General features: G+C 36.9%; 1 protein-coding gene across 1 annotated transcript; it reads right to left on the bottom strand.

The window, feature by feature from the left end:
* Positions 1-31: 31 nt before the first annotated feature.
* Positions 32-5,543, bottom strand: LOC111459300 (isovaleryl-CoA dehydrogenase, mitochondrial). The gene is made up of 15 exons (XM_023102137.1): positions 5,351-5,543; positions 4,948-5,031; positions 4,776-4,833; positions 4,324-4,448; positions 4,155-4,199; positions 3,759-3,807; positions 3,546-3,655; positions 2,669-2,745; positions 2,401-2,451; positions 2,244-2,308; positions 1,375-1,529; positions 1,256-1,296; positions 1,115-1,169; positions 768-824; positions 32-390 (listed from the first exon to the last, which is right to left on the bottom strand). Exons 1-15 carry the CDS (start codon positions 5,459-5,461, stop codon positions 244-246), a joined length of 1,230 nt encoding a protein of 409 aa, XP_022957905.1. The 5' UTR covers positions 5,462-5,543; the 3' UTR covers positions 32-243.
* Between the last annotated feature and the right edge of the window lie 8,130 nt (positions 5,544-13,673).

The raw sequence follows: 13,673 nt of genomic DNA, 5'->3' as shown, positions 1-13,673 counted from the left end.
TTAGTAGAAACAGAGATCATTGGAATTTAAATAACTTGAAAAGTAGAACAGAGGCAACTTAATTTATTTCAAACAAAGGCAACAATTATTTATGATAAATGTGAATGTTTCCTTAAAATTACACATTGTGAATAAAGATCTCAATCACCTTTGCTTCTTCAAAATCTGCACAGGGGGCTGCTCATGAGTATAGACTTTGATCGTGGGATGAAATCTATAGCAATTCAACGAGTGAAAGTTGTCCTATTGTTCTTTGAACAGCGAGCGACCAATGATCATTCTTCTCACTTCACTAGTTCCTGCACCTATTTCATATAGTTTCGCATCTCTTAGTAGTCGACCGGTTGTGTATTCATTTACATACCCGTTGCCTCCTAAACATTGTATGGCCTGCAAGATTGAACAAGAACATGAACAATTTACACATGGTAATGTTACGCACATAATGTGCTAAAATAACTGTGAATATGAAGATGGCATATTTAATCAAGTCATTTTGATCAGTTAAATCGATTCAATCTCAAAATCGTTTGTCAAGTATTGGCCCATCAAGTTGTTGGAGTTGGTGTTACTTCTTTCACAAGTTCTTGCTATGGCATAGAACTTAGAAGTAATATGGTTCTATTGGAAAATAGAAAAGAATGGCGTGTAAAACAAATATTCCTCTCGACGTTTGACTGAAACAAAAGCTTCTGAAAGAAACGTGCTTCTGATAGTTCTGCGCGATAAACGATTGAAAAAAAAGTGTTTAATGAATACAACTTTACCTGCAGAGCAACTTGTGTTGCCCTTTCAGCTGCACATAATATTACTCCAGCACAATCCTGGACACAAAACCACACAGGGTGAATACTTGAAGGAATTTATTGACCAAGTGTTTCCATGGCCATGGAAAAAGAAAAAATGGGTCAAAAGCATAGCTACTACGAACGTGTGCTTATATAACATTCATTAGAGAAGTGGTGAAAGATCGCAGTAAAGTAGCAACGGGTAGATCAAAACTTAAAGTACTCTATTTATCTAAACATCAGAGGAACATGTTACATATTAATAGGGAAACCAAAAGATTCAAGCGGAAAAAAGGGGAAAAAAAGGCTTAAGATGCCCTACAAACCTTGGGATCTACTTTTCCACTGTCACAGTCCCTCGCAACAGAATAAACGTAGGACCTGGAGAGGGACAGAGAGAGTCAACATGACAAAAGAACAAAAATCAGAAATCAGAAATAATACATAATTACTCCAAAATCTCTCACCTTGATGATTGCAAAGACGTATACATATCGGCAAGTTTTCCCTGCAATTTCAGATTAATTGAGTCATTTTAGAGGAAACGTCAGATGCAAGTATGGTAAGATAGTCACAGTGATAGAACCTGTATAAACTGGAATTCCCCAATTGGACGACCAAACTGCTCTCTTTGTTTAACGTAAGGAAGAACAACATCCAGGCATGCCTGCATAAGACCAAGGGGACCAGCAGCCAAAACAAGCCTCTCCAAATCTAACCCAGACATCATAACATAAACTCCTGAAATAAAACATAGTACATTACACTACTAAAATAATGACCAACATGATGATGGCAATAGTTTGGTTCTCTTCCAATCAGGCCGCAACAAGACAAGGTAGTTACTATTTACATTTATATGTATCATAGTAAGTAATTGGCATGACAACACCAAAGCTTTTTCGCTACTATTACATTAAACCCAAACAAAACATGAAAGAGCCTGGTACTAAAGCAAAAATGTCAGCACATTAAATTCCTTATTCTCATCGTATCTTTTCTATCTATTATTACATCAAGATTCAAAAGGTAAAAATCATAACAATTGGAACATTATCATAAAGAGATGCCATTGGTGCTAGAAATGTCAGCATTTTAGATATTATTATCCCTTGGAGACATCACATTTAGCCGTCGCAACATTTGGTCAGAGAACTACCGTCACCTACACAACAATTATGAAAGCCTAGGTCCAAAGATTGCTAACAATAAGATCACATAATATCTTCTCTTCTTTTTTGGAATGTTGTGATTCTTTTAACTGAGAAAAGAAAATAGATTGATCAAAATTAGGCCACCACCATACATTAGAAACCCTGTGTTGAAATCTGCCATTAAGTAACATCCCCATCAATTGCGCATCCAACCTCATTGAAATGATTTTACAGAGATAAAATATTAATAAATATAACTATTTACTAGATTCATGAATGAAGTAGTACACCAGCAGAATACCTTTTCCTTCTTGTCCAAGTACATTTTCTTCAGGAACAAAGCAATTTTCGAAGACAAGCTCACATCTGTTCGAACCATCGCCAACATTAGTGGAAGAGGCAAGAAGATTGCATGCTCTAATTTTAGAAACTTGAATTTCAAACCACAGTAGACTCACGTATCACTCCCTCGCATGCCAAGTTTGTCTAATTTCTGGGCAGTACTGAATCTGAGAAACATAGAAGCAGCCAATATAAGAATGAAGGAATAAGAACATTCATAGTTTCTAAATGATGTTGGAATCAGCAGCATAGGTTAGTTTAGGAATACAGTTAAAAAAAATATACGCTATGGTGCTACACGACTGCATGCTATAGAACTGGAACAGAAAACTCTCACTTGCAAATTCAACCTATCATTAACCAGACCAAAGATTATTCAAGTACCCGGGCATTCCTTTTTCAATGATAAACGCTGTAATTCCCTTTGAGCCAGCATTTGCGTCTGTTTTTGCATAAACAACCTGATACAATTGTGTATATCAGCTATGAGTCAATGAAATAAGCAAGAATAAAATGTTCCAACAACCACAATTTGACCATCCTACGTGGTTTTAAGATTTTAAGGTGGAATACAAACTACTACATGTAACCTGAACCTATAAAATGTTACTCCGTCAACATGTTTATTCCCTCCTACATTACATGAAAATACATAAAATAAATAAAACCCACGAACATCAATTATGAATTCTACAATATCAAAGGAGAAGAATGTGTCAAGCAATTCTTCTTTTATTTCTATTTACTTAAATGGCCTTTCAGTTTATTGATTCCCGTTGAATCAGCTTTTGCAAGGGTAATTTTAGTTAAGGGTCCCAATTTCTCTGAAAATGTAGGTGATTCATACTAACATACTATGACAAAACTAGGTTTCCATATAAACCAAGTACATTTAATACATATATAGCCAAATACATTTAATATATGCACAACACGAAAGTGATCAAGTTCAAGGTTGTTCACAAACCATAATAGACCCCTGAATTTAAAAAAAAAGGAAAGAAAGAAAAGTTTTCACCATATAGCAACAAAGAAAAAAGTTCATGTAATTTTGATGAAATATCACACATCCAACATGACTAACTATTTCAGTGTTCTTAAAGATTTTTCTTTGGAGTTTTGTTTTTAATAATTCTACAGTTATAAATGAATCGAATGCTATATTATCTATCGGTATCTTTTTCTTAGGCAACACAAGTATCAACCAATAAATAGAGTAGAATTTTTTTAACAGGCTTAGAAAAATTGCAACAAAAACTACCAATGTTTGAGCTGTAGGACCATTAGTACACCACATCTTGTTTCCATTAATGATATATCCACCATCCACTCGGTCAGCTTTGCATTTCATGCTCACAACATCCGAGCCAGCTGAAAATAGGAAATGCATCATCCAAGGATGAAAACATTTTTAGTTCTTAAAAGGATCTACCTTTGCATGCACACATGAAAAACAAAAGTTCATTAAAGTTACCATTGGGTTCACTCATTGCAAGAGCTCCTACATGCTCCCCTTTAATAAGCTTAACAAAGATATAGTTAAGTTAGTAGCCAAAAAGAATTACTTTAATAGAAAAGAAAGGAGCAATGAGAAGGCAATAGAGCAAAGGAAAGCATGAAGATAGAATTTACTAAATCTTCTTTAGTAAAAAATAGTTGTTAAGGAATGAAAAATTTACTTCAGCAATTATATTAAAAATGAAAAAAAAAAAAAAAAAACAGAAAAATTCCGGTATGACACTTCCAGATGGCTAGGCATCAGAGAAAATGAAGCGAGCATGACATTGTTATGTGCAGTTTGGTAATTATTATAACATGAACATTATTGTGGGAATCGGGTACAAAGAGCAAAGGCAGAAAGGAATAAAACCTTAGGCAAGTACTTCTCTTTTTGAGCTGGGCTTCCATTCCTCACCTGAAAAATCAACAAATAAGAGGTTAACATAACTTATGTAGTCCATACTGCACTTAATGATTTCACTACGACATATAATCCTACTATGACGTCACTAACACAATATTTAATCACTTCACTTTACCAGCTGATTGATGCACAGGTTAGAATGTGCACCGAAGGAGAGGGCAACAGACCCAGAAGCACGACTTATTTCTTCCATTGCTATACAGTGATATAAGTAACCAAGACCAAGTCCTCCATATTCCTCTACAAGACAATCAATAGCTTAGTTTTAAAATATCTTGAAAGAATGAGAGAAACAGTACTATAGCAAAATATATGCAACCATCTCAATATTCATCTAATTTAAGAAGGCACTTACTATGTATCAATTATCTCAATTAGATTTACCTCCATCAGGACACTCATAATGTACAATAAGAGTATAATTAAATAAAATTTTATGGATAATAACTAGAAGCGGAAAAGATGAAAATTCGTGGATAAAGAGGATATGAATATAATTATTAAGATTGAATAACTCCAAATAACAGTGAATGAGGGAAGCATCAAAAACGATTTCTCACGCTTTACCAGGTGCAGTAATTCCATGGAGATTGAAGTCCCCCATGAGCTTCCATAAGTTAACATCCTACAATAAGGTACATTTTAGCCAAATCATAAAGAAACCCACATTTGTAAATTAAAAAAGAAAAGAAAAAACATATGAAGTAAATATATAGGGGGAGAGAGACTTTCAACTAACCTGCGGGAAAGAGTTCATTTGATCAATTTTTGCAGCATGGGGAGCAATGTTATCTTGAGCAAATTGTTTAACACTTTCCTTGAACTGCAATTAATTTAATCAATTCTTTTAGAAAATCAGTAACAAACACTTTCATCATTCTACTGATGCAAACTAGGTTGTACATAACTTGTAACCAAAAACAATCGAAAACAAACCATCCACAAATGAAACTAACAATTCTCAATTCGAGCTTCATGGTCATAAATTCACATCACAAACCAACCAAAGCTACACTGAAGATTCCGCAGACCAATTCAAACAATAAAAATCCAAAAATAGAAGGCCATCGACAACGAAATCAACAACTCCCAAACAAATCATACTGAAAGCTCATCATCATCATGAAATAAGAGAGAAAGACCTGAAGTTGAGTATCATCAAAAAGCAGAGCAGAAGAGAATGAAGCAGAATGCCTCTGCTTCCTAAAAATCGAAGCATATGCAGCAGTCCTTGCAGCAAAGAGTCTCTGCATCTCGCTAACTGGAAGATGGCCGGAAGAAGAACGGAGCAAGAATGGAAGAGAGACGGGGAAAAACGTGGAAGCTTTAAATAGTGAAACGACATACGAGTTCCGTAAATAGGCCGGAAGTTGGGGTGAAACAAAATGTACGCTACGTGACAAACTCTCATTGGTTAGAATAAGAGAAGATTCTCTGTTATCCAATTGAATAACAAGAACTCTTCCGAGCTCTGCTAGTTGCGACCACAGGGTAAAACCACTTTCAATAGGATTGGATGTGACCTATGACTCATCATCTAGCCATTTTCTGTTTATATATCCGTCCATCACTAAGATATACATATACATATATAAAAATAATACTTAACAAAAATCTCGTCAGATAGGCAAGAAATCAATTCGTCATCTGTTTCTCTATCCCGCTATTCGGAATAAACAGATTCATTGGACAACGCAAGAGTTGTAAAAACTAATATTCTTATTATAAACAATAATTAATTTATTAAAAGTTAATTTAATAATAAATCTATTAAATAGATTCTAAATAATTAGAAAGAAAATATAAAAAGAAAAAATAATAAATAAACTATGTTGGGTAACGTTTTTCAATGAACGCCTATCGTAGAAAGAGGTCCAAACCTTATTAATTCTGATTTGAACTCCATCTTTTTACTTAAATTCATCCAAGAATGAGTTACGCATGACTTGTTGGTAGATCGTTGACTGATTGTAGGTTGAATAATTTCTAGGGAGAATGTTGCTGATGAGGAAAAAAAAGAGATAGTTACACATCATGAAACTATACAATGAGATTTTGGTCCCCTTTGACTGAGATAAGTTACACATAATCAAACTATACAATTAGATTTTGGTCCTCGCTCCTTCGCTTCCCTCCCTCTTTCTCTTTTCCTTACTTCATAGGGTGACTCCCGATGTTCATTGGCCTGTTGCGCTTGTAGCTGCAATCTCAACTGTCTGCTTGGTCTGTCTTTTTCCATGTGAATTAGAGAGGCAGATCTGATTGGTACGCTATTTGCCGATCTTTCTTTTCGTGAGAAGTAGTTCGTATTAGTCTACAAAATTGCTTATATAGAGGTCTCATTCGGTCCAATAATAGGGAGTTGGTGCATTGCAGCAGGTGAGTCCCCATTACTACACTATGCCTTTCAGTTTCTGTTTTGTGCCTTTCAGTTTCTGTTTTGTTTAGTGTCATTTTCTTGTTTACTCTCTCACGCTAATACTTCATCCTTTTTTCCGCTGTTATCCACTCCCATAAAATGCTAAACAAGTTGGGCCATCCTCTTTATCCTCATTGGACTCAAGGACATCGATAAGCTAAACCAATTAGGCAGTAGATTCGATGGATCTAAATCTGCCTAGCTACCTTTTTAAAGAGAAAGAATCCCGGATTTATTAAAAAAACATCGAGAAAGATATAATGAGCGCCAAGTTGATGTTGCATATCTTTTCTTCTTATATTTTTTTTTTTATATATCACACGTTGCCCCTTATGAATTAGTTTTAAGAAAGCGGCCGTTCACGTCAGAAATCTCGGTTTTTGATGTAGTTGCAATAAGTTTCCTTTTTTTCGTCGAGATTGGGTTGGTGTTCAGCGTCAGTACCTGAGTGAGAGTAGCCAAAGGGAATAGCCGGCCAGTGGGAGCGAGAAGTTTGGGATTCGTGAGTGGAATCCCCAAGAGGGTAGGGAAAGTCCCGTCAAAATGTCCAAGACTGAGGGGCGGAATGCTTTTAGAAAAAATCTTTTTTTTAATCCGCTAGAGAGGGAAAGGCAAAGAAGAAAAAAATACCAAGTAATTGATAGAAAAGGAAAGAGAGGGAAAGAATTTATCCTTTCGTGCTCCTTTTTTTGTGATCGAGTGACATTGCTCCCACATCTTTTTTCGGTCTGGCCACTAGCAGAAATGTTTTCATATTGGGTTTCAGACCTTATTCACTCGCCTTATCTTCTTTAACTTGGCATCCTCGATGATATCTTACCTCATCTCGGTATCTTATAAAAAAAATGGTGCAGCAGTTTGACTGACAATGTAGATTTGGAACTGGCAAATGAAAGAAAAACCCGAGAGGGTCTTTTCAATCTTTTTTCTTAATTGGAGGAACAGACAGAAGGAGGATACAGATTTGCGTGCGGAAGAACTCTACCTGAGAAGTTAGCCTGCGAAGCTTGAGCTTGAAATGCTTTTTGAAATGTATGTTGATTGAACTAATAGGTGCTGGGTGAAGGCTTAAAGACCCTAATTTATATAGCCTTCCTGGACACAGATTTTTCCTTGGGGCGGGCTGATTTTCCTATAAAAAAAGAAATAGGGGATCCAGGCCTTTTTTTTGGGGGATAAAGGGCATAAAATTGGGTCCTCCTTTTTCGTCGAATGTGCCCCATTGACTAAGAAGGGGGTGGGCGCAGCAGCTACATGGACCCCTTCCTTTCTGTTGTTGTCATCGCTTTCCCGGGCCAAGCCGAAATTCTTTATGAGAAAGGGTAGGCAAAGCCCGAAGATTGCTATCCTACCTAATATGCCAGTAGGCGGAACGATGAGAGGGCCCGACAATCATACTACCGCTTTCGAAAAAGCGTGTTCCTTTAAGATAAGACGCACTGTAGGCCATCCTCGGCCTTCTTCATTTTTTATGAAAAAGAAATCCAATCTGGATCTCCGAAAGCGTCTTCATTCCCCTCCCTTCATCGAGCCTTTCCTTTAATGGTTGGGGGAAGCATTTCCTTATCTGAACTTGGCGGACATTCTTTACTAGCCTTATTCAAACAAATAGGGGGGTGAACATTGGCTCAAAGATGATTTTCAGGTCCTAGCTACGCCATGCGTTCAATACAAAATCTGGAAAGCTGCAGGGAGATGAGAACCCATCATTTGATCTGCTAGCTTGAATGCCTGGATCATGCCGAGAAGAGAAGGTGAAGAAAAGACTGTCAGAATCGATCAAAGGAGGATTTCAGAGTCCATCCCTACCTCTATTGAGAAGTTAGAAGGAAGAGATAGAAAGGTGGGGCATCCATCGTGAAATGAATGAACTCTTCATCCACGTAGCGGAAGCATTGTGAACCGTTTTGATTTTATTATGAATTAAAACAAAGCAATAAATAGAAGAGTAACAACTCTACCTTTGTTGAAACCCTAGCTTGCAAGACTCGAGTATTCCAACCATGCAGAAGTTCTTCAACATTCCACAAGATCTTCCTTACTATGACTCGAACACAAGTTCAAGGCTTGTGGTAGCCTCTTGAAAGAAAATTCCAAAGGGATTGGAGAAAGAGTTTCAAGAATTATCTGTAATTTCATTCTCCAGAGAAAGTGGGAGAGATTGATGTATCTCTGGCTCAACCCGAGGGTTCTATTTATAGGGACTCTCGGAAAATATTTGCCGAATAATATATTTGCATATTTAATATATTAGGATATTATACCTATACAAATCATATTTAGATATTATAAGATATTCTAATATATATTTAACTAATTTGAATCTCATTCAAATTTGAAATATATTTTTATTTAATGTATCACGTTAATTGATTTAATATTTAATTGTATCAAATACAATAAATATATATTTTTTAATATATCTAATATATTAAATATTAATTTGAACCCTTTAAATTAATATATATATTTTTCATTTATATTTAACATATCTAATATATTAAATACTAATTTTAACCCTTCAAATTAAATATATTTTCCCTCCAAATTAAATATATTTTCTCTATTTATTTAATATATCTAATATATTAAATATTAATTTGACGTTTCAAATTAAATTTATTTTCTCCTTTATATTTAATATATCTAATATATTAAATATCAATTTGAACACTTCAAATTTTTCTTTCAAATAAATGGAACATTTTAACGTTATTATGAGCTAGCAAGGGGACCTTATGGAACTACCGATTATAACAAAATTAATTAATTAAACTTTGTAATTAATCAATTTCCATTCATTAACTCTAGGTCACTCCACTATAGACCTAGAGTTGCACTCTTATGCACTGTAGGACAAGTTATGTCATTGATACAATCATTACAAGTAAGTCGATCCTTCACAAGTTGTTCATAATTACAGCTGGGTCAAAAGTCCGTTTTACCCCTGTAATTACATCTTTCACCTTAAGTACCATTGATTCAACAATTTGTTTATGATCCAATCACAAACCAAGTCCCTCTCACCAATGAGAGGGTGGACCTCATCTACTTTCCTTATATGGAAAAGAGTAAATTCCATCTCATGATATTATGTTCCCAACTCCCTATTTGGTTAAGTCCTCAAAATGGTAGGCATATTGAATCGGCTAAAAGAGCCCTTCTCACCCATGTAAATTAAAGGACAAGCCCTCACAGGCAGTAGTTCATAACTCACTCAGGATTAAGATCGAGTCACATATGATCATCATGTGAAATATTAATCTTCTCAATTAACAGATTTACAAAGAGAGATTAAATATTTCTTGATCCAGTCTTATACAAACTCATTGGATAGGATACCCCCACTTGCATGTCTCCACATGAACTATTTGGATCAAATTATTTGTAACGATTACAAAGTGGGCTGTATCAATAGTGTTACCAGGATAAGGCACCCAACCTTATCCATATACTAGACTCTTTAGGTTATTACTTGAACACGATCCTCTTGTATGCCAACCACGTACTGTTCAAGATTACATTAATAATCTTGGATTTCATACAATGGATAACAATTAAATTATAAATAAAATAATAAAAATTATTGTTAAAAACTAAATAATTAATTACGTGGCTTTAGGGCATAAATCTCAACATATCGCAGATGTGATGATGCAGTTGAGTGTGAATTCGATCCACCACCCGAGGCCAGGCCGATCAAATCGAGACATTTTTGGGTTTGATCCAGCAAGTAATCCATAAGCATCAGTAAAAGCAGAAGCATATACAGAAGCCGATACCAACAACAGTAGAGAAAGACCACGCTAATAGAAAAAAAAAAGCATATCCGCCGATGGATGATAACGAGAGCAGTACCGATACCACTAATAGCATCCCTTCCGGTTCCCTTTACTAGTAAGGGGAGCCATCACCAGGGCCGATGATCCAACCCCAAACCGAGATGCCCTTATTATTATGGGCGTGAGCCATAACCGATGTTAGCTAGAAGCAGTCTCCGTTTTCGCTATGGAACACCCCTTCGACATTTCAGATCGATATTGAGTTCCATATCTTCTGACTGATATTCCAGATGTAGTGACAGATCCAAAGCCATTTGATCGAGATCGAGTAGCTATAGCAGATTCGTTTAGAGATCGGGAATGCCGTTTCGGGTACACCCATTTTAGTAGCAACAGTTGAAGGAATGATCTTGATTTAAGGAATATTTGTGTAATTAAGAGATATTTAGGTAATCCCTTCAAATAAGGAAAATATTTCCTAATAACATTGATTTAAGAGATTTCTTTGTATATATTATTACCCAGTATCTAGAGATTTAACTAATTTAATTTGACCTAGTATCTAGGAAGATTTTTTTAGTCTTTCTGTATTATAAAAAGAACATGTATCTCTATGAAAATAAACGCTGACTTAGAGCAAGATTGTTTATACTTGCAAAATGGTATCAGAGCCTAAAACAAAACCCTAACTCAATCGGTGAAGTCTTCATAGCTGCTGATCATCCATCTTGATCAAATTTTATTTGGAGCCTTCATAGCTGCCGACCTCTCTGTGCATTACTGTAAGTCCAATCGAGTATCATAGCAACCACCACTTCCAAACCACTGTTTTTTTCCCTAAAGGTTACCATAATTGTTCTAAAGTTTATTGCAAGTCCTAGGAGTAAAGTCGCAAGTTGCAAGTCCGCTACAATTCCGCCGCAAATCCACAAGTCCGCCGCTTTCAATCAATTTTTATATTTTGATAGTAGCGCCCGTCACCGCAAGTCTGCAAGTCAGCGAACCCACCAATACTAGTCCATACACATCACTGTAACAAGCCCATCCATCATTACCACTACCGTATTACCTCAGCAAGCCCAACAAGCCCATCACCGTATAACTTTATCCATCCATTCCCACTACGGCCAAAAATCTCCACTACTGACGTAGTCCATCTCGTAGATTCTTAGTCTCACTACCACCAATAATTCCATCCATCACAGATTCATAGTCCCACAATTGCCAAAAGTCCATCAAGCCCATCTAAGCCAGCCTTAGCCAGTGATCCATACACGGTCGATCCATACATAGCGGATATACCTGGGTGACCCAGTCGCATATGCAGTAGCTCCAGATCGATACCCCAACCACATGATCGAGACCTATACACCCCACCCCTTCGTATGGTTATAGGTCCAGTCCTTGTAGCAGCGCAGTAGTTAGTAGGTAATCCAAGACCTGAGATAAAAGAGGCTGCAGATTCATATACTGACCTTAGTGATGTAGATCGAGACCTAGATACAGAACGAGACCTGTTAGTGAGGTCCATATCAGTAATAGAAAGATCTGCCACAAAAAGCATTCGGAGCAAAAGTCGACCCTTCCCCAGCCAGCACCACCTAGCTTCGCAACATCGATCTCGTAGTAGCACACATCTTAATTTAGTGATCGTTATAGGGATAATGAAACCAATGATAGAGTTGACCTAGCCTAGTGACATCCATCCCTTGTCTCCGACCGGAAGACAGAGACTACTTCATGTGCAACTTCAACATCTCCTCGGGTAGGCCTTTTTTTCAAAACCCCCTTCAAAAAACGCATTGGATTTCACTCGACGTTTGAGGATCCAAACAAGAAAAAAATACACGTACAGGAAAGAAAGGTGAATGTTCAATGGCGGATAAAGAGATTGCAAGCTATGCAAAAAGTGAGGAGGTGTTCATGCCTAAAGTTTCTCATCAAGTAGAAGGTTCGACTTAAAGATATTGGTATGCGGGTGACTTACATGAGGTTTTGACATAAGAGCCTATTCATGGTATATTGAAGAGTTTTCATCGTAGTTCAGAAAGTTGGAAACTTTTATGTCACCTTTTTTCCTATTCTTCTGTTTTTGTTTTGTCGATCTTGTTGTTGAAGCTGAATCCTCTCCAACAAGAGGGAAATTTATGCGGTCCATACACAACCTAAAAGAAAAAAAAAAAATTATAAACTGATAGAAGAGGAAAAACAGAAACATGGAGTTCCAAAAAGCTGGTGTACCTTTTCATTTTCGTAAGATTTTTCAGCAAGTAACCCAGTCGATAGAAGATTTTAATGCTTACTTGGATCAATAAGCAAACTCATTTTCTTGAATTGCTAGTTGGCATCCACTACCTTTTGAGTAAATAGGTGGTCTTTCTTCTTTAGCGAAAGCTATTCATTGAGATACTACTCGTCTCGATAGTTCACTCTTGCTTCTTGTAGTTCTACCTTTCTAGAGTAAACGCCCCGTAGAAGATCATAAAAAGACCTTGAATCAGCTTTTCACGATCAAGATTTTGGTCTCCTTTCTCTTTATATATAACATATACTAGAATATGGTTAGCTCTTTACTCGTTAGATGGGTTAGCTTTATGCACTTGTTCTTCCTCGGAGTAATTGGCTGCGGCGGGTTCATCTCTTTCTCTAAAGGTCTTTTCAAGTGCACAATCTTACAAGACTACAAGTCAAGTCTCAGCACGGAAGATTTTGGGCCCCAACGACAAAGGAACAGGCATTTTTAGGGACTAGCCCGCTTCCCATTACTCGAGGAGGGAAATTCCTCGCACATAATTAAGGGAGCCATTGAAAGGTGACTGAAACACCAAAAACGACGACTACCCGAGCTAATGATAGACGCAAAAACACTTTTCGCCCAAGTCCCATTAATTGATCATAACGATATCGTGGAAATGCTGCACGGACCCATATATATAGAAAGAGAAAGAGAATCACCTTGATACTAAACCAGATCGAGCCTGGGATCCTCTTGAAAATGGGAAGATCTAAGATAGGTGGCCAACCTCCTGGAGAGAGCGATGTGCATGGATTGGATGAGTAGGGATGCAGCTTCGTGGACCACTCGTTGGGCTTGATAGGTGGTGGTATCACACCCTTCTTAAAGGAATCGTGCGTGACACTCTCGCCTCATATGACTCCATCCCAGCATCAGGACCTACCCTTTCCTTTGACCAACGGGTCTGCGAACCAACCTGTCCTCCCTTTCTATTCCTCGGTAAGCGCTTTCTTTTCATTCATTGTTGA

Source organism: Cucurbita moschata, unplaced genomic scaffold, assembly GCF_002738365.1.
Source record: "Cucurbita moschata cultivar Rifu unplaced genomic scaffold, Cmos_1.0 Cmo_Scf00022, whole genome shotgun sequence".
In the NCBI taxonomy this organism is placed as follows: Eukaryota; Viridiplantae; Streptophyta; class Magnoliopsida; order Cucurbitales; family Cucurbitaceae; genus Cucurbita; species Cucurbita moschata.
The sequence above is the reverse complement of the archived record's forward strand: the minus strand, read 5'-3'. Positions and strand labels throughout refer to the sequence as shown.